The 19,592-nt window shown below is 32.0% G+C and overlaps 2 protein-coding genes across 2 annotated transcripts; both read left to right on the top strand.

The window, feature by feature from the left end:
* Positions 1-4,300: 4,300 nt before the first annotated feature.
* Positions 4,301-5,703, top strand: LOC148765694 (uncharacterized). The gene is made up of 3 exons (XM_088812303.1): positions 4,301-4,771; positions 4,850-5,083; positions 5,668-5,703. The coding sequence occupies exons 1-3, from the start codon at positions 4,301-4,303 to the stop codon at positions 5,701-5,703; spliced, it is 741 nt and encodes a 246-aa protein (XP_088668429.1).
* Positions 5,704-7,137: 1,434 nt separating this feature from the next.
* Positions 7,138-17,897, top strand: LOC105952681 (26S proteasome non-ATPase regulatory subunit 2 homolog A-like). Its single transcript, XM_012976263.2, has 25 exons — positions 7,138-7,511; positions 7,632-7,732; positions 8,722-8,842; positions 8,950-9,009; positions 9,700-9,767; positions 10,250-10,292; positions 11,175-11,240; positions 11,429-11,467; positions 11,572-11,654; positions 12,239-12,353; positions 12,526-12,600; positions 13,268-13,426; positions 13,641-13,748; positions 13,843-13,947; positions 14,684-14,824; positions 14,995-15,099; positions 15,213-15,434; positions 15,687-15,800; positions 15,884-16,099; positions 16,309-16,368; positions 16,489-16,602; positions 16,698-16,783; positions 16,986-17,094; positions 17,289-17,467; positions 17,559-17,897. Exons 1-25 carry the CDS (start codon positions 7,395-7,397, stop codon positions 17,632-17,634), a joined length of 2,682 nt encoding a protein of 893 aa, XP_012831717.2. The 5' UTR covers positions 7,138-7,394; the 3' UTR covers positions 17,635-17,897.
* The last annotated feature ends 1,695 nt before the right edge of the window (positions 17,898-19,592 follow it).

The raw sequence follows: 19,592 nt of genomic DNA, 5'->3' as shown, positions 1-19,592 counted from the left end.
ATGCATGATTTAAGATTTATTTCTTTTTTTAATTGATTTAATAATATGGATTAAAGTTTGTTTTTTTATTTGAATATAGTTAAATAAATTTTAGATTGACTATTTACCATTACTGGAAATGTGTACAATACTATTTTGTTTACATTACTATGGTAATGTTTATATTTATTTTAATCACAACAAAATATATTTTTAGTCAAATATAAATAGCTTTTTTAATCCTACTCATATGAAATTGTCATTCTCTTTCAATTCGAAATATGTACAATAGTATTTTATTTATATTATTATGGTAATGTTCATATTTATTTTAATCAAATTTTAATAAAATATATGTAGCTTTTTAAATCGTTATTGTTTTATCCATTTCATTAATCCTTATTAAATTTCGTCAAATATATGCTCATACTGTAGATGGATGCCAAATAAAATTTATTTTATTCAATATCTAAAATTAAAATATAAATTATATATTTTTCTTTATAGATGGATGCCAAATACGTGCTATGAAATATAATTTTTTTTATTACAATTTAGAAACACAACATGGTGGATATTTATAAATTTATTTGCAGATGTGATCTGACATGAACAATGTCAATCCATGTGTTAAATGCGAATTGTTTCTCTTATTTCTTTTTACGTATTTTTTTTATCTAAATTATTTAATTTAATTTTATGCTCGCAATAATTAGTTGTACGCTTATTTGCATATATTTCATGATTTGAGCATCAATGATTCTTTAGCATTAACATTAGCGTTGTACTATTAGTATTCGTATTAAGATAATAGTTAATACTAGGATTAGTATCAAAATTATATTAAGATTGTGATTATGATTAATATTAGTATCAACATTAGTATTAGTACTATGACTAGAATTAAGATTAATATTAGTATTAATATTATGATTACCATTAGCATTATAATTGGAATATGATTATGATTAGTATTCTGAATTATAATTAGGATTAACATAAGGATTAGTATTATGATGGGTTACATACACATTTCCCCTTTAGCTAAAATACAACCATTTAGCATTTGTGAAGAAAAAAACATGTTCCAATGGAGAAGATAAATTATTGCTCGACAACTAAAATCAATCCTCCAATATTTTATTGTACATGAGATTTAGTTAGGTTTTTCAATGTTTTAAATATATTAGTATTAATTTTGTTAAAAATATATATATATTATTATTAATAAACTAATAAATATTTATTTTAAATAGTTATATTATATATATATATATATATATATATATATATATATATATATATATATATATATATATATATATATATAATACAAATTACAAATATCAATTAATAAAAAAGTTGAAATTTATTATCATACAATAAATGCTAACTATCAAATGATATGGTTGTAGTACAATAGTAAAATCTCAAGTGATATAACGCTATTCATTAGCTATTATAGATTTAGAATCTCCTACTTTAGCTCTAACCTTGGAGATGCTCTTACTATTACTAATACTATTAATATTAGTATTGGTACTGGTATTGGTATTTGTATTAGCACATTAGCATTAGTATTAGATTAGTATTATTATTAGTATTAGTATTACTATTAGTATTAGTATTAGTATTAATATTACTGTTAGTATTAGTATTAGTATTAGTATTAGTATTAGTATAAGTATTAATATTAGTATTAGTATTAGTGTAATTATTGGTATTGATATTAGTATTAGTATTAGTATTAGTATTAGTATTAGTATTAGTATTAGTATTGGTATTGGTATTGGTATTGGTATTGATATTGGTATTGATATTGGTATTGGTATTGGTATTGGTATTGGTATTGGTATTAGTATCAGTATTAGTATGAGTATCAGTATCAGTATTAGTATTAGTATTAGTATTAATATTAGTATTAGTATTAGTAGTAGTATTAGTATTAGTATTAGTATTAAGTATTAGTATTTAGTATTAGTATTAGCAGTAGTATTACTATTAGTATTACTATTAATATTAGTATTAGTATTAGTATTAATATTAATATTAGTGTTGGTATTAGTATGAGTATTTGTATGGGTATGAATATTATTATTAGTTTTAATATGAGTATTAGTTTTAGTATTAGTATTATTATTGGTATTGGTATTGGTATTGGTATTGGTATTGGTATTGGTATTGGTATTTGGTATTGGTATTGGTATTGGTATTGGTATTGGTATTGGTATTGGTATTGGTATTGGTATTGGTATTGGTATTGGTATTGATATTGGTATTGGTATTGGTATTGATATTGGTATTGATATTGGTATTGGTATTGATATTTGTATTTGTATTGGTATTGGTATTAGTATTGGTATATGTATTGGTATTTTTGTTGGTCTGAATATTGGTATAAGTATTAGTATTGATATTGGTATTGGTATTGATATTGGTATTGGCACTGATATTGGTTTAATATTGATATTGATATTAATGTTAGTATTGATTTTTGTATTAATATTAGTATTAGTATAGTATTAATAATAATATTTGTATTAATATTAGTATTAATGTTAGTATTTGTATTAGAAGTAGCATGGAGTATTATACGTCGCAATATGAAGAATTAAGAGTAGAGGTGGCATAAAGATATCTTCAATCCGGAATAGACGACTAATATTAGTTGCGATATTGTCTCTACTAGGAATTTTCAGTGAATATGAATTTACATCAACAAAATTGTATATTGTGATTCAAATACACATCTGTTGTTTTTATTATATATATAATTATTTATTGTGTTAGTTTATTTGGACTTTATGCAAATTTTATTGTCTACTCCACTAAATTTGTTTTTTTAGAATCGAGGTGATTTAGTACAAATTGTATTTATTTTTACACATTTAAGTGATTATGTTTCAGTAATGTGTATCACTGATTGCATTTGAACAATGAAAAGTGTGTATGTTACTCGCAAAGAGAGTTATATGAGATGTCAATGGATGTGTTGTAAAACACTACTTTGATAATTAAGTTTTGTTAAGGATCCGAGTGTATTGGACGAGATAGTTGTACCATTTTGAGCAGATAATATATATCTTATTTTATATATCACAATTTTCTTTTTTTATATTTTCTTTTATCATTTATTATGTTTATATTGGTACTTAAATAAAATGGAATTGACATAGTTTTTAATTTTTTTAGATAATACCCTAATATATATTAACTATTGACTATTCAAAGTTTTTGTTCGATTATTTTATCTAAAATATATTTTTATTTTTTATATTACCCCATCATCGCATTAACATCCTTTTCATTCATAAATATGTTTGATTTATCTCATCGGCGTGTTTTAGTCATTAAAAAATTGTACTTAGAATTGATCCCCGTGCATCGCACGGGTGAATTACTAGTAATATTAACACGACAAAAGTCATTGTTATTGTGTAGTAGAGTAATATTAATATGCTGACTGTTCAATAAAGGAAACATAATAAAAAAAAAAAAATTTAAATTGATGTGGTTGATAGTAATATTACCATCAACTTCATTAATATTATTGTGTTTACAGTAATATTACAATGGTAGACAGTAATATTATTACGCTACTCCGTCAACAACTCAAACAAAACAAAAAACCCAAAAAATAATTAATGTGGTTGACAGTAATATTATTGTGTTTACAGTTATTTTACTGTCAACAACAGTAATATAGTTACGTTGACTTGTCAACAAATCAAAAAAAAAAGTCAAAATATAATAATATTGTCGCCGACTCTAATTGTATTGTCAACGACAGTATAATTCCATAAATGTACTGTCAACGAAAGTAAAATTACGTTAATGTACTGTCAACGACAGTATAATTAGGTTAATGTACTGTCAGTGACAGTATAATTATCGTTAATGACACCATAATGTTTTTTTAAAAAGTCAACGCCGAAAACTAGCGGCAAAAAAATAATTTCAGAAAAAAAAAAGTTCATAAACAAAAAGTCAAAATTGGATTTTTGTGGTCAAAATTAATTAAATTGGGGTTACAATTAAGAATTGGGTGTAAATGGTTGGGGGTAATTTTGTAATATACATTAATTTTCCTTTATTTATTATATATATTATAGAGATGAATTTATTGACGAAAGAGATATAAAGATGGTTGGTCAGCGACTTATGGTTGGTCAGCGACTTATCTTCAAGTGATGAAATAAAAAAAGCAGTTGTAAGTCTGGACTTACAATCTTTCCTCATTTTTTATCTTTTCGTAATTTATTTGATTGAGTTTCATATTTTATACAAAAAAATCACTTTGTTTTAGGAAAAAATGAAAGAAATGGCTCCTCAAGATTCTCAGACGTCAGATGACAACCATGTTGTACATAATTCTGATGATTTATTTGCAAAAGTGATGGGTAAAGATAAGGATGGGCAGTTGCGTATGTATGGGTTAGGAGTGACACCACTTGATGTTTATGGGGAAAAACCTAGTCGTGCTACACTTCTTAGACAGGTCATGGAGTACAAAACAATGTATTTGGAAGCAATAGAAAAATATGACATGTTGAATGCAAAATTTGATCATTTGTCAGCAAATACACAATCTGGTGAACAACTTGAAACTCATACTTCACCAAATACGGAAATTGGTTCTGAAAGTGCTCCAAATAATACTTCAAATGGACAAGATAATTTTGGATATATTCCAGAAGCACTTTCAAGTGGGCAAGTTGGTGCTCAAAGTCCGTTGTCCATTCCAAACGACCAACGCTCATTAGGATCAAATTTTGTTCCAGTGTTTATCAAGGTAAGAAATAACATAACGTATAACTTGTTATTTGTATATATTTGTTACATACTAATTATATAAAAACTCGGTTCACAGGGTGGCTCGTATGTTGTTATGAAAAGTATAGCAAATGTGAACGAAATAGTTGCAACTGGTATCGTGGACAAAGTGGACAACGTTAGAGCAAATGGTATAGACTTGGGCCCTGATTTTTGCCAAGTTGTCATTCAATATCCAGTGAAGAAAGATGCAAGATTGATTTTTCCCCATAATCATATTCAAACAACTGAAAATGCTATTAGAGTACCGGTTGCTTGGCCCTTATCATTAGTATGTTTCTTTCTTTCCTCAGTCTTTCTTAATTTGATAGTGTTTAATTATTGCAATTTTCTTCTTCATTTGAGATTGTTGGCGATGTTTGTTTGTGATTCACTGTGATTCGCATTTAAATGGGCTTAAGGAGTTAATTTTTTTTTAATTATGATACGGACCAAATTGCAATTTTGAAAATTTATTGAAAGTCGTCTCTTTTAGCAGTATTAACCCAAAAAAAAAAAAATAGGCTAGAATTTATAGAACTCACGGTAGCAAAATATGTTTACTAAATATTTATAGAACTCACAGTAGCAACATATGCTTAGTTTGTACATCATTTAAATAGAGAAAAATACATAAATAAGTTTATTTTATACACCAGAATTTATAGAACACTTGTATTCTGCTGCAACTATTTTTTCAGTATTTTCAGACCACTATACACAATAATATGGCTACTCTCCGTCTTCACTTTCCTTGTTTTGTTAATAATAATACCCTTTATTTTGTTTTCTTTTGAATGAGAAAGGTAGCAAATGTTGCTCAATGACCGTACTAGTTTTCTTATTGCTAATTAATGTATATTCTTGTACATACAGGTCACTTTGGATTTGGAGGATGATGAGTACTATTGATGCAATATTTAAATGTGGCGGGAGCGAAATCGTAATCAATGATCATCCTGCCGTGTTAGAGTATTAAATGATTGGATGGCCACTACTTTTCATTGTTTTCTAGTCAAGGAGAATGAATTTTACTCCAGATGTTCTCTGATCTTTTTTTTACTAAAAACTTACAGAATATTGATATATCCTAGATTTATGGTTGAAGAATCTTAATTTGATCTTGTTGTTTTTTGTCTTGGGAGATTGATTGTGGTAGTATTATTGACTTTTTAAATCAAATGCTATTGAAATTTCAATGTTTAATAACTTTAGTTACTGGTTAATAATGTAAATGTTAGTATGATAAGAATTTTTATTTAAAATTTTGTTTTATATGTATTTTTAATGCGTAATTACTGAAATATGATCTCAATTGTATGTGTCCCAAAAATTAGTTATCACACCTAATTTGTCCATTTAGTAGGAATTTTAAATGCCCTGTAATATGTATCAGGATACTTATTAGTGCCTTAAAATTTATTTAGTTTAGATATAAGTGTCCCTAAGTAGATTTTATAAGACAGTAAATAATGTCTGCATAAATATCTAAAACGACATTTATAAGTGTCTTAATTTCGTGTTGTAGTGGCATACATAAATGTCTCTAGACTATCATAAGTGTCTCAAAAATATAATTTACAGGACATATATATGTGTCTCAAAATACTTATTGGGACAACGATAAATGTCTCGAAAAGCAAGATTTAAAGAGGCATATAATAAGTGCCTCGTGACCTATTGTGACACACAACTACGCGACATATATTTTATTTGCCCTTAAAAGTGCAAATGCCTCAAAATGTTACGTATTGAGACATTTCTTCAATGTCCTAATAGTATATTTTTGTTGTAGTGACAATAAATCTGCTTGCGTATTTTCACACGAACAAAAAAATAAAAATAAATAGAGCTCGCGTGGTTTGACACGAGCACACCCCTCCTGTTCGCCTAATAACACACGAGCTCCATTATTTTTAATTTTTTTCAATCAAAACATACGTATTCTCAATTACACAAAAAAAAAACATACATTCATCTGCTCGCATGGTTCTGCACGAGTAACTCCACTGTACTTGTGTAGAATCACGCGAGTACTACCAGATGCTTCGTTTTAAAAAAAAAAATTCAATAATCATAATCTACGTAACGAAACAATAAAAAAATGTAGAAATTAACTTCGATCTGCATCTCGATTGGGATCTGAAATCGAACTCCAAAAGTTAGAAAAAGTTTGTGAGAAGATTTACCTTTTGATTTTTGAAGAATGGTAAAAAAAGTGCCTGCACGATTAAACAGTGCCTGCACGATTAAACAGTGCCTGCACAAATCATTCAGTTATTAGGATGGGTTATTGGGCCGGGTCTAATTCACAATTTGGGCCGGCCCATAGGAGCCTATATTTTTGTATGTATCACAGTATGAGTAAAAGTACATCTATATACCGTCTTTGCTTGGCGAAAAGGAAATCTATTCTATTTATTTCTGCCCTTCTTCTTCCATAAATCGAGCCTCTAAGTATTTGCATCCATCCCTACACAAGTTTTGATTTTGCCCTGTTCACCTCCAGGAATCCGCGATTTGAATTTTGCTTTTGAAATTGTTTGAATCGGCTGTCCGATTGATTACCAGTTCTAGGGTTTTAGCTTCCAATTTGTTTACACATGGCACCGGCGGAACCCAACAGCAGCGGCGGCGCCGCCGCTACTAAAGACCCAGCGCCGGTGAAGGTTCCTTCCAAGGACCCTAAAAAGAAGGACGATAAGAAGGATGAAGATCTCGTAAGTTTTAAAATTGTTACTCAATACTTCGTAAACAGTGTTTTTGATTATTAATTTGTAAATTTTGAAGCGTGTAAGTAATGTATTTGGTGCTATGTTCGTTTGTTTTGTGTTTTATAGTCAGAGGAGGATTTGGCATTGAAGCAGCAGTTGGAGTTGTACGTTGAGAGGGTACAAGACCCAGATCCTGGACTGCAGAAAGTTGCCCTAGAAAGCATGAGGTGTGTTATCAGTTTTAGTAATTCTAAAATCGTAAAGTGACGCTTGATTTAATTTGTCGGAAACGTAACTACAAATTCTTTTTAGCTCTAGGTTTTCGGTCGGATGTGTATTTGCATTGAGAAAATAGTTGTAATTTTTGAAGTGTTTACTGGATGCATAATGTATTGATTTTAAAATACATGTCCAAATGCTGTTTTCGGGAAAATAGTTACATTGTTGTACTGAAAGAAAACTCTTTCCCGAGCACATATAGGAACTAATTTAGTAACTACAATATGTTGTATGCTAATCCAATATTACTAATTGCTATAGTATGCACTTCATATAGTATATACTAGAAATATCGTGGGACTTGAGAAAGATGGCTGCTGAAATTTGATATCAAAGATGAGTTAGCAAGACCCTTAAATTACCATAAGCGCAATCCCTTTGAGTTTTGACCCAAAATATGCCTCACCTTCCAAGTATAAAGATTTTGTTGGACTGACTGATAGTGTCTTCATCATAAAAAAGCACTAGTTTATTTGTGTAATCAAGCTGAAGTGGACCACATCCCTAACACTGATAATTGGTGCTATCTGTTGCTTTTGTTTGCTTTATTTGATGTAGAATTGATGCAAGATCATCATTCCTTGAGAATGAAAGTAATCAAAATCATGTAGTAATTAACATATTTTGTGGGGAGGGGGGTTATAATAGAAGAGCGTTTGTAATATATGTTGTTCAAATCTAGTTACATTAGTATTTTGCCATCTTTTTGTTATGTTTGTTTTTTCTGAAATTATACTTCAATCTTGATTGCTATATCAAGTGATCTCGACTTTATTCTCTGTGCATTTGTCATGCTATACAAAAGGCTCTTCAAATTTGTAGCATTCTACTTGGCTCAACAACTTTCCAAGTTTTGTTACAGTTCTTTGTTTTTTACAAATAAAGAAACAAGCTATGTTAGGTACTTATTGTTTTTTCTTTTGGTTTACTTCTTTAGGCAAGAAATTCGTATGGCAACCAGCTCTATGACCTCGGTTCCGAAGCCACTGAAGTTCTTGCGTCCTCATTATGGAACTCTACAAGCACATTACGAGAACATGGTTGATTCCGATTTAAAGGTGATTATTTTCGTGTTTGTTATTTATTCGCTGATTTTCCGTAGTTTTGAACTCTTCCATACGAATTATTTCACTTACAATTCTTCTCCCACCCCTACTCCTCTCAGAAACTGCTTGCAGATATTCTTTCTGTTTTGGCCTTGACGATGTCCCCTGAAGGAGAAAGGGTAAGCTGTACTTTTTTACTCGATAATTTAGCATACAGTTTGCAGTCCTTTTTCCAGCATCATAGTGATTGCTTGTTAATGCCATATCTTGTTTACTAGTGTAATTTTATGAACTATCTAATATAATAAGCATAAGCAAGAAGTTTGACTAACCTATTTTATGCATTTCACCCTACCGAGCTGCACCATTCAGCTATCTACATTTGCTTGTCACACGTACAGTCATAAGCTGAGTTTTTGATGTAACAATTTGTGTTTAACTAAAATTTGATAGTTATTTCACGATCAATTATTTTGCACCGGAACCCAACAGCATGTATACAAATGAGTGAACAACCCGTAGTTCAATTTAGATTTAGATTCTATAAACATGACTTAATTTAGTAAAATCTACTCTTAGTTCTTATTTATCTTTTATTTAACTTATTCTAGTCCAATGAAAATTAGGTTTTCTTCTCACACTTGTTGCCCATGGTGATATGATTTCACAGCATTACAACTAGAACATCAAATATTTGTTTTTGTTCATAATATTTGTTCTCTTGCGCGCACACACACACACACATGTGTGTGTGTGTGTGTGTGTGTTGTTAAACTTGATCTTATTTCAATAGCACTTTCTTCTTTTCAGAACTTTTATTTGGTAAGAATTATGCTTACAGTCATTAGTCCAAATGTCAATAATTTCAGGAGAGCTTGAAATACAGATTACTTGGTTCAGATGGTGATATTGGCTCTTGGGGTCATGAATATGTCAGGTGAGGATCAATATTTTACATCATTATTTGAGTTGGTTATATGTTCATTCTAGCGGAAAAGTTCTTAGGTGTTTCATTTTTGTTGTTTTTCCTTCATGATGCTCATTGCTTACTGTCAAACTAAGCTGTATTTGGAGTACTGAAATGTGAATTACCTTATTGCGTGTTTAAAGGTTTCATGGGTTCTTACTAGAAATATGACACATTGTCATCTATCTTAAAGTGAAGGTTCACCATCCCTTATTTTTGCTGTTATGGAATGATTATATGGATATTCTTTTCAAGGAAGATCCAATATAACAATAACCATATCGTACTGAGAATGATTGAGAAATATTTGTTATGTTGTTACGCAAAACATGTTTTCGGCAAGAACTGATAATTCTTTGTAGCTCAGGGTTCATATTGTTGAACATTGTCTGAAAACCTTGAAATTAAGTTTAACATGAAGTTCTTTTGGGGTTGTTTGATTTATAATGCAGGAACTTGGCTGGGGAAATTTCTCAAGAGTATGCAAAACGACAGGTTAGAATTTGTGTGTCTGAAGCATATGCATGGATTTAATTAAGTTGCTTGCAGAAGTTGATTGACATCCGTTCAGCTTACTGTATTTTAGGCATTTCAAACATTTAATCACTTGTTAAAATTGATTGCAAATTAGATTGAGTAGTTTCGAAACAATCACTAAACCTCAGCTAGTTCAAAATTCTTAAATCATTTTCAGTTACAATATTTCTTTTTTAAATGTAATGTAGAGTTTCAACAATATACAGGCTCATCTGAATATGAAATAAATGCCTGCGTTGATTTTATTTATATATTTTGTTCCTTCTCTCTTTGGAATATTAAATCTGTTTGTTTTCGAGGTAGCTAGTTTCGGTTTGCTGTCGTTTTTTAACTGATTTAAAGTGTCTGTGTCACAAAGACATGTTTGTGAGCACTCTGGTAGTTGAATAGGGGGGTAGCAGTAGATTGTTAAGGTAATTGACATTTTGAATAATTGAGAAATATACAGGAAGAAGATATAAAAAGGATCAAAATAAGCTGAAAAAATTTAAATGATAATTGTAGTATAGCTTAGTTCTACTATGCATTTCATTAAATTACCAGAGTAGCTCTTTAGACTTCTGAATTGTTTTATATTGTTTCTAAACATTTCAGTAGTTCTATCTCAATTTACATATCCACATTTTAACAAAATTTCCCTCTGAAAGCAAGCCAAAACTATCCTAAATTCTTTGCTACATTGATTAGTGACTTGTGCGCAGATATGCTATTTTACCCAGAGAACGTTAATTGTTAGAATTGAAAATTTTACTCTTTTCCTGTTAACTGGAGAATAGCATTGAATATGTCAGCTGGGGGCTTTGTAATAGCTTCTTAATATTCACTGTGATTTTTTTTCAGAGTGAAGAAGGCCCAATTGATGATCTGATGGACCTGGTGGTGCAAATTGTTGCATTTCATATGAAGGTATGTTTCTCTTTTATTCTGGTCAAGAATGTCTATATTATGTAGAACATGGAAGTGCATATGGTGTTGGAATATAAGACATCATAAAATACAGTAAGATACCACAGCAATGAGTTCCTACTATTTGAAGCATTTCCATTCACTTTTCAATTTTGGACAGAAATCTAAGCAATTTTGTGAATTTGCAGCATAATGCTGAGCCGGAGGCGGTAGATCTTCTTATGGAGGTATTGTAGCCACCCTTTCAATTCGACCTCCTTAGTGTTCTACTGCAAGAATCATATATCGGAGAGAGTATATAAATGTATATTTTCTTGCCTTTATTATCCAGGTTGAAGACCTTGATCTGTTGGTGGAGCATGTGGATAGTACAAATTATAAAAGGACATGTTTATATCTTACAAGTTCAGCAAAGTAAGTAGATTCTTAATTTTGTAGGTGATCTTTGATCTTTTATTTTGTTGTAATATGTATACGTAAATATATAGCTGTATATTTAAGAATGGTGATGAAGTGGTGATGGCATGAGAACATTCATTCTGTTGAGCAATCAACTCTTGCTGATGGATGTTTTCAGTTATGCTTTATATTCCAACAAAACTAGAATGACACACCCTGCCAATATATGTCCTAAATTCTATTCCCTGTACAAGGTTGACTTGATGGATAAGTAATGCATTACATTTATAAGATATTATTCTGGTTTGAACATGTTGTACCGGTATTAACATCTTATAATACACCATTTTAGAGGAGAATCATGAGCTTCCCACTCGTTATGGAGTAAAACGCGCAAGTGTTTTGATGTATATTGCCCCTCAGTTTAAATATGACAAGTTTTCATACAGAGAATCTATATGCTGCTGTTGAAATTGATCTGCAGTTGAAATGCATAATTAAGTGGCCATCTTTGACCGTATTTGTTCTGTCTCTACCTCTTGATAAAATTGCACCATTGTTTGTTTTTAACCTTTTCTGTTGCATATGAACAATATCAGATACCTTCCTGGACCAGATGACATGTTAGTTCTGGACATTGCACATTCAATCTATATGAAATTCAATGAATATCCAAGAGCACTGCAGATTGCATTGTATCTTGATAATTTTCAGGTTTGTACTTAAGGTGCTTATGAGATGCTTTTGTCGGTGGTCTTAAATTTGTTAACATTTCTTGCTTATGAAGTAATCCACACCGAGTATTAAGCACTACGTGCCTCATCCACTGGACAAGACTATAGCAGATTTCTGCCTCAAAATCTGATTTCTGGTTATTCTTTTGCAGTATGTGAAAGAACTTTTCAAGATATGTAAGGATCGTCAAAAGAGGCAGCAATTTTGCTTTATCCTGGCTCGCCACGTAAGTTGTCCGGAATTTTGCCTTCTGTATCAATTGTCTTTATCTCCCTCATTTCCATTTTTTATTTACTTTTTTTTTACTCTGTGGGTGGGCTATACCCTCTGTTAAGGTAGGGTGTACTGATAGAGGTTAGCCTCTTTTTTGTCAGCTTGGATGACTGGTTTTGGATTAGACCGTATAAGGAAAGCTTTCTTGATAGGAGGCTCAAACGTGCCAATGCATATCTTTTACTAAAAAGTTTTAGACATTCAATCACATTATGTAGAAAGAATTCTACTACTTTAGTATGTTATACCCTGGTTGAACGCTTAAAATTAGTGAATCATTTGAGTCCTGCAGTAGTAGTACTTAAATTTCATTATAGATTAGCTAAGATGCATAAATTTGACTATTTAATATCAGATGAGCACTATCGTACTATCATCCGTTTCAAATCGTTGTCCAAACTAGTTCTAGTGGTTTATTGTACTAAGGATACATGTGATGTCCTTGACAACCAGATGCTACACTGTGCTACAGACTTGTTTAGTTCAAACATTATCTCGGTTGAAGTGATTTATTAGGAGACTGAGCATTTCAGTATCTGGCACAATAAACTTTTCAATTTTTTAGTCCCATCTTCTTTATTATTAGCTTGCAATGTGATTATGGCCTTGTTCTTATACAGGGAGTTCCTTTCGAACTTGATGACGAAACATTTCCGGAAGATGAAGAAAGGGAGGCTTTTCAAGATATCATCAACAATAATAAGTTGAACGAAGGCTACCTTACACTTGCTCGTGATATTGAAGTTATGGAGCCCAAATCTCCTGAGGATATATACAAGGTCTTGTTCTCTTTTAACATTCCCTATTGTTCTGATTGGGATGGACTTGTTCCATCTTGCATCTATTTCTCTGAGATCATTAAAATCTTTTATCCGAGTTTGAAGCTGGACTGGTTTATTCTGTTACTAGTATATTGACTGCCTTATATTCTTAGTATTTCCTTTCTACCTATCAAACATAATAACAATGCTGAAATGGCATCTGTATTTTTAGGCACATTTACTTGATGGCCGTGGTAGTGGTGGAAGTGCTGTTGATTCTGCCAGGCAGAACTTGGCAGCGACATTTGTGAACGCGTTTGTAAATGCTGGTTTTGGTCAGGTTTGAATAGCCATGTTTTGTTCAGTTTTGAGTGTGAAAAATCCAGGTCTTCTCTTTCGCTTATTCTTATAAGGCGTCATTTTTAAATGTTCAGGATAAGCTGATGACAGTTCCATCTGAAGTATCTAGTGGTGGTTCTTCTTCGAGCTGGCTCTTTAAAAACAAGGAACATGGCAAGGCCAGTGCCGCAGCAAGTCTGGTGTGTACTGATGCTATTTATTTCATTTTATTAGTTATTCTTCCAATTGTTTTGTTTATTATTGTGTTTTAACTGCTGTAGGAATGGTAGTCAAAATCCTGATTAAAATCCTAGCGATTTTCGGTTGTACTACCCTCTGCCTTGTAAAATCCTAGTAGAATTCTAACCCAAGCAAAATCCTTCATGATTGGGAGTCATTAGGATTTGTCAAATCTAATATTTTACTACAATGTTGATGATTATGTTTTTGGACCATTTAACGATTCTACTTTTGGACCAGAATCGAGTTAGGATTGGGTTTTTTTTTTTTGTGCCAGACCCAATTGTTGGTATCCAAAACAAGTGTAGGCCAAGTAAAGCCCATCCATTTTCAGTCAACTAAATGTTTTTTTGCCCTTCAGGCCTGCACAAGTATTTTCTGCACCGATTGTGAAATCTGAGGAAGACTAAACTCTAGTAACACTGATCGAATTCTAATGTCAATTTTGCAGACATAACTAGTGTATTAGTTTTCTTTAATTTGAATATTCTATTTATGTCGGGAATCATTTTACTCATGGTAGAACATGTTTTATTTTTGTTAGAAAATGTTTTATATATGTTGAAACATATAACGTTTGACATGCTATCTATGAGATTCATAGAACCCTACAAGTTTACTATTTGATTTGATTATAACGATTTATCAAGCTATCTCAAATTAACTTAAACTCCTGATTGACTATCATGGTTGTAGGGCATGATTCTGCTGTGGGATGTTGATTCTGGACTTGCTCAACTTGACAAATATTTCCATAGCACAGACACCCATGTCGTTGCTGGCGCATTACTAGGAGTCGGGATTGTAAACTGCAATGTCCAGAATGAGTGTGATCCTGTAAGTCATTTTTTTGAATTTTAACCCCTCGTCCCAATTCTTTTGCATAAAAGAACAAAGTAGAAGTTTTAAAAACGATGTTCACATATTCACTTGTAGTTATTCTGCAACTGCATTGTATGCTGAGCGAACGAGTTTCCTTGACATCTAGAGTTTTTTTTTCTTCTCAGGCATTGGCTCTTTTGGCAGAATATGTGGATAAAGACGATTCTGCAATTAAAATAGGTGCAATAATGGGCTTAGGTCTTGCATATGCGGGTGCTCAGAATGAACATGTGAGTTTCCTAAACAAATTAGATGTTCTCAATGTTGTTCCATTCTTTTGGATTTACCCGACTCTGGTGTACCTTGAGTTGCCTAGACCTGACAAGCTTTGTGATATTCTCAGGTTCGGGTTTTATTAATGCAAATTCTTGGAGATGGAAAGTCATCCTTAGATGTAATTGCATTTACTGCAATCTCTCTAGGCTTGGTATTTGTGGGTTCTTGTAATGAAGATATAGCTCAGGCAATCATAATTGCATTGATGGATCGAAGTGAGGCAGAACTGGGAGACCCCTTAGCTCGTTTCTTGCCTTTAGGTCTTGGTCTGCTTTACCTTGGGAAGCAGGTTTGGTTCTTATCCTATTCTGAACTTTTCAGATATTTTCTTGTATTTCATCAATCTATTTGGGTTCCAATTTTAACAAGTTTAATCACCGGTATTAATATTAGCAGAAAAATTAATCTAAGTCCCCTATATCTATTATGCTTTGTCAGAAGTTTTTCAAAATTACTAGTAAAATATAATCACAGCATTTCATTTAATAGAGGTTGATGCTCCATCTATATCGTACTAATACTTCATCTCCATCTTTGACAGGATAGTGTAGAAGCTACAGCCGAAGTTTCAAAGACATTTAACGAAAAAATTAGAAAACACTGTGACATGACCCTCCTAGCTTGTGCATATGCCGGGACAGGAAATGTTCTAAAGGTTATAAAGCATTAGATTTCGTTCAGCTATGAAACTTATTTTCTATGTTGATTTTATTGCTAATTTCCTTTTCTCTGTCACAGGTTCAACACTTCCTCGGTCAGTGTGCACAGCATCTTGATAAGGGTGAAGCATATCAAGGACAAGCTGTTCTTGGAATTGCTATGGTAGCAATGGCAGAGGATTTGGGTCTTGAGATGGCTATTCGTTCGTTGGAGCATCTTTTGCAGTATGGAGAGCAGAACATTAGAAGGGCTGTGCCTTTGGCTCTTGGTCTACTTTGCATATCAAACCCAAAGGTAATCTATTTATTACCTGATGTGCGCAGTTCGTATTACCATTGGTTTATTTGGAATACATGGAAACCTCTATAAAAGTGTTGTTTTTTGCAATAGTGAGATCCAATTTAATTCGAGATTGCTTGGGGAAGGGCTCAATTTGTTTGTACTTATTTATATTCTTGTCCTTAATTAACTTTCTTGATAATAAAATTTGGTGGGCTAAACAGGTCAATGTCATGGACACGTTAAGCAGGCTCAGCCACGATGCAGACTCCGAAGTTGCAATGGTAATATAAATATTTGCTGGCTACTATCTTCTTTTCAAATGAATTTCTTTTTCTTTTTTTTTTTTCCCGAGTAAAATTGGATTAACTGTTACTTATGTACGTACATTTTGAAACGCGCAGGCTGCCATCATTTCGTTGGGTTTGATAGGTTCTGGAACCAACAACGCCAGAATAGCTGGAATGCTTCGCAACCTGTCAAGCTATTATTACAAAGATGCCAGCCTTCTTTTTTGTGTATGGGTTCAATTAGACTATTGGCGCAAACTATGCAATTTTTCAATTGCAAGATTTTGTATAGAATCTAAAATGTGATTTTGTAATTTGTGCAGGTGCGAATTGCTCAAGGTCTTGTCCATCTCGGCAAAGGATTATTGACACTTTCTCCATACCATTCTGAACGCTCTCTTTTGTCCCCGTAAGTTATCCAATAAAACGTGTACTTTATACATCATTCCAAATTTGACTTGGTTTTTTTTTTTTTTTTTTTTTTTTTTTCTCAATATAAGGATTTCTTATACATATGTGTATTATGTGTATGTATAAGATGTTTTTTCCTTGCAATTTTGTTATTACTGTATGATGTCCAATCTTGACCCCCTTGATTTTATAATTTCCAGGACTGCGCTTGCTGGGCTTGTGGTTATGCTGCACGCATGTCTTGACATGAAAGCTATCATTTTGGGGAAATATCATTATGTTCTATATTTCCTTACACTGGCCATGCAGGTGAGCTCAATTATATATATATATATATATATATATATATATATATATATATATATATATATATATATATATATGTATATATATATATCCCATTTTTAAATTTTTCTGATTTATGTTTTTCGTTCCAATTTGTCAATTTTCCTATATGCCATTTTATGCTGACAAATGTGTGCATCTATTTTCTATCTTGACAGCCAAGAATGTTGATGACAGTAGACGAAAACCTGAAACCTCTGTCAGTACCGGTTCGTGTGGGTCAAGCAGTTGACGTAGTTGGTCAAGCGGGTCGACCCAAGACCATTACGGGTTTCCAGACACACTCAACTCCTGTTCTTTTGGCTGCTGGTGATAGAGCAGAGCTTGCGACCGACAAGTAAGAAGATACATATATACCATATTCTCTTTATTCAATATTTTCATTATTCAAAAAACAAAAATTAAATTAATATTTGTGTCTTTTGCAGATATATACCCGTATCACCAATTCTCGAGGGATTCGTCATCTTAAAAGAGAATCCAGACTACAAAGAAGAGAGTTGATTGACGGCTCTAATTTATTTAGGTTGTTTTGTTGGACCGAGAGTTAATAGATGGATGATGATTAAAAGTGGATTAGAAAAATATCTCGGAATGTTTGAATGCCATGGAAATGGAGCTCTGATTGTGCTGACAGTAAATTCTTCCTTTTTCGTAATTTAGGGAGTTCATGTACGGATGCGAATGGCAATATACTATGATGCTCTGCTTATTTTCTCTGTTTTGATGATGATGAATGGATACATAACACATCTGTATGTTTACACTCTCAATGTTTTAAGTAGAGATTTTCATCAGCATACTCTATCATTTGTAGTCTGTCGCTATTAAGAATCCCAAAGTTGCTTAGGGGAAGACCAAAAAATGAATGAACTTATCGAGATAAAAACCCAAAATTACTAATATAACCCCATTTCAATATCACCTCAAATACTTATCAAATACTTGGTGCGAAACAAAAAGAAGAATAACCGAAAAGAAAAATATTTAAAAAGAGAGGGAGAGAAATGCAGAAGAGGAGAAAAGAACCGTGGCGGCCTACCGCGGAGTTGGAAGGAGGAGAAGGAGATGAAGATGTTTGATTTTTTTGCCAAAAAATCGATATCAGGATAATGAAGTCATTTTTTTGCCAGAAAATCAACATCTACATGTCAATTTTTCTGACTAAAATTGATCGTATATGTTGACTTTGTCTGCGCGGTTATTTTCTGTTTTTTTGAAAACTCAAAAAACTTGAAAACCTAGCTATAAAAATACATTAATACATAGTTTTTTTTTCTTTCCCAATAGAATTCTCCATATTGATGTCTTGTGAGTCCATAATGTCCTCCGCCTTTGCAAGTATTGGTAGGATTTGAGGGCTTTGGGTGTTTAGGGTTTTAGGAGAAGATGAAGGAGATTTTTTTGGAGAAGATGTGTGAAATGAGTTTGTGAAGAAGAGAAGAGTTGGTTTGGGTGGTGTGGTCTTGCACAAAGGAATTTGTGGAGTTTTGTGATTGTGTGTCTTTTATTTTAGTAAACGCATAATAGTTTTTTAGTAATTCCTTTGGTGGAAAATTAGATTTGGTCTTCCCCTAAGCAATTTCTGGGATTTTGAATAGTCGCCGCCTTATTATTATAATTTGATCTAGTACGAAAAAAAATCTGATTTTGCAGAATAAGGCTCTTAAAATACCAATCCTATATATTTTCATTTGGAGATACTCTTTTTTATAATTAAATACTTTAATGTGTCAAGACCGGAAATATAACTAAAGTTCGTATGGCTACTACCTGTATCGGATAAGTTTAGATTAGATTATATTGGATTAATTCCCTATTGACCAATTAATTATTTAGTTAGTATGATGTTCGGTATGTAAGATTAGAGTTGTATTAAATCCGTTAAATTATATATAGTATTATATGTGATTTGTCAACAAAATCTTTTATTTAATAAAATTAACATGTAGTTCTATGTTACTGCAGGTGTGTTTAAAAATGACCGAGCCCAAAGACTCGGTTCTTCACGTCCAAGCTCACCCAGTTGTACTTTGGCTCTTCAAAACTGGACAGTTTCACTTGGTGTCCAACCACTCATAATGCATTTATGCACAAACCTCAGGCTGAGTTTCTCTGAAGCATCACTCATGATCTTTTTATCAACATTGGGGAATACATCTCTTGCTAATTCTCGCACATAAAGTTGATGTTGCCTTTTTCCTTTCTCATCTATCAATTACTGTCACAACAGTTTTTTTTTAGAGATAAACTCAGCTGCTATGCCTGAACGACCAATCACTATTCATCCTAAGGTACTGGTCGAACATTTTGATGATTCTCCAGAAGAGGATTTTTCTGTTATCCAGGTTGCTCCCAAGGCGAAAAATGGTTCACTTCATGACACTGCTCCTATGTCCTATACTGTTGCTCATAAAACTGGTGTGTCAACGAGGACTTCACAAAATTTCAGGTGAGCATTA

The sequence above is a fragment of the Erythranthe guttata genome, chromosome 13 (genome assembly GCF_056151865.1).
Source record: "Erythranthe guttata isolate IM_541 chromosome 13, IM_541, whole genome shotgun sequence".
Classification (NCBI taxonomy): domain Eukaryota; kingdom Viridiplantae; phylum Streptophyta; class Magnoliopsida; order Lamiales; family Phrymaceae; genus Erythranthe; species Erythranthe guttata.
The sequence above is the reverse complement of the archived record's forward strand: the minus strand, read 5'-3'. Positions and strand labels throughout refer to the sequence as shown.

Excerpts from the sequence above, each read along its gene's own strand:
- LOC148765694 (XM_088812303.1), top strand. The coding sequence starts at position 4,301 with ATGGCTCCTCAAGATTCTCAGACGTCAGATGACAACCATGTTGTACAT. Across the intron at positions 4,772-4,849 it reads TTGTTCCAGTGTTTATCAAG|GGTGGCTCGTATGTTGTTAT; the intron begins GTAAGAAATAAC and ends CTCGGTTCACAG. Across the intron at positions 5,084-5,667 it reads TTGCTTGGCCCTTATCATTA|GTCACTTTGGATTTGGAGGA; the intron begins GTATGTTTCTTT and ends TTGTACATACAG.
- LOC105952681 (XM_012976263.2), top strand. The coding sequence starts at position 7,395 with ATGGCACCGGCGGAACCCAACAGCAGCGGCGGCGCCGCCGCTACTAAA. Across the intron at positions 9,768-10,249 it reads TGGGGTCATGAATATGTCAG|GAACTTGGCTGGGGAAATTT; the intron begins GTGAGGATCAAT and ends TTTATAATGCAG. Across the intron at positions 16,784-16,985 it reads GAACGCTCTCTTTTGTCCCC|GACTGCGCTTGCTGGGCTTG; the intron begins GTAAGTTATCCA and ends TATAATTTCCAG.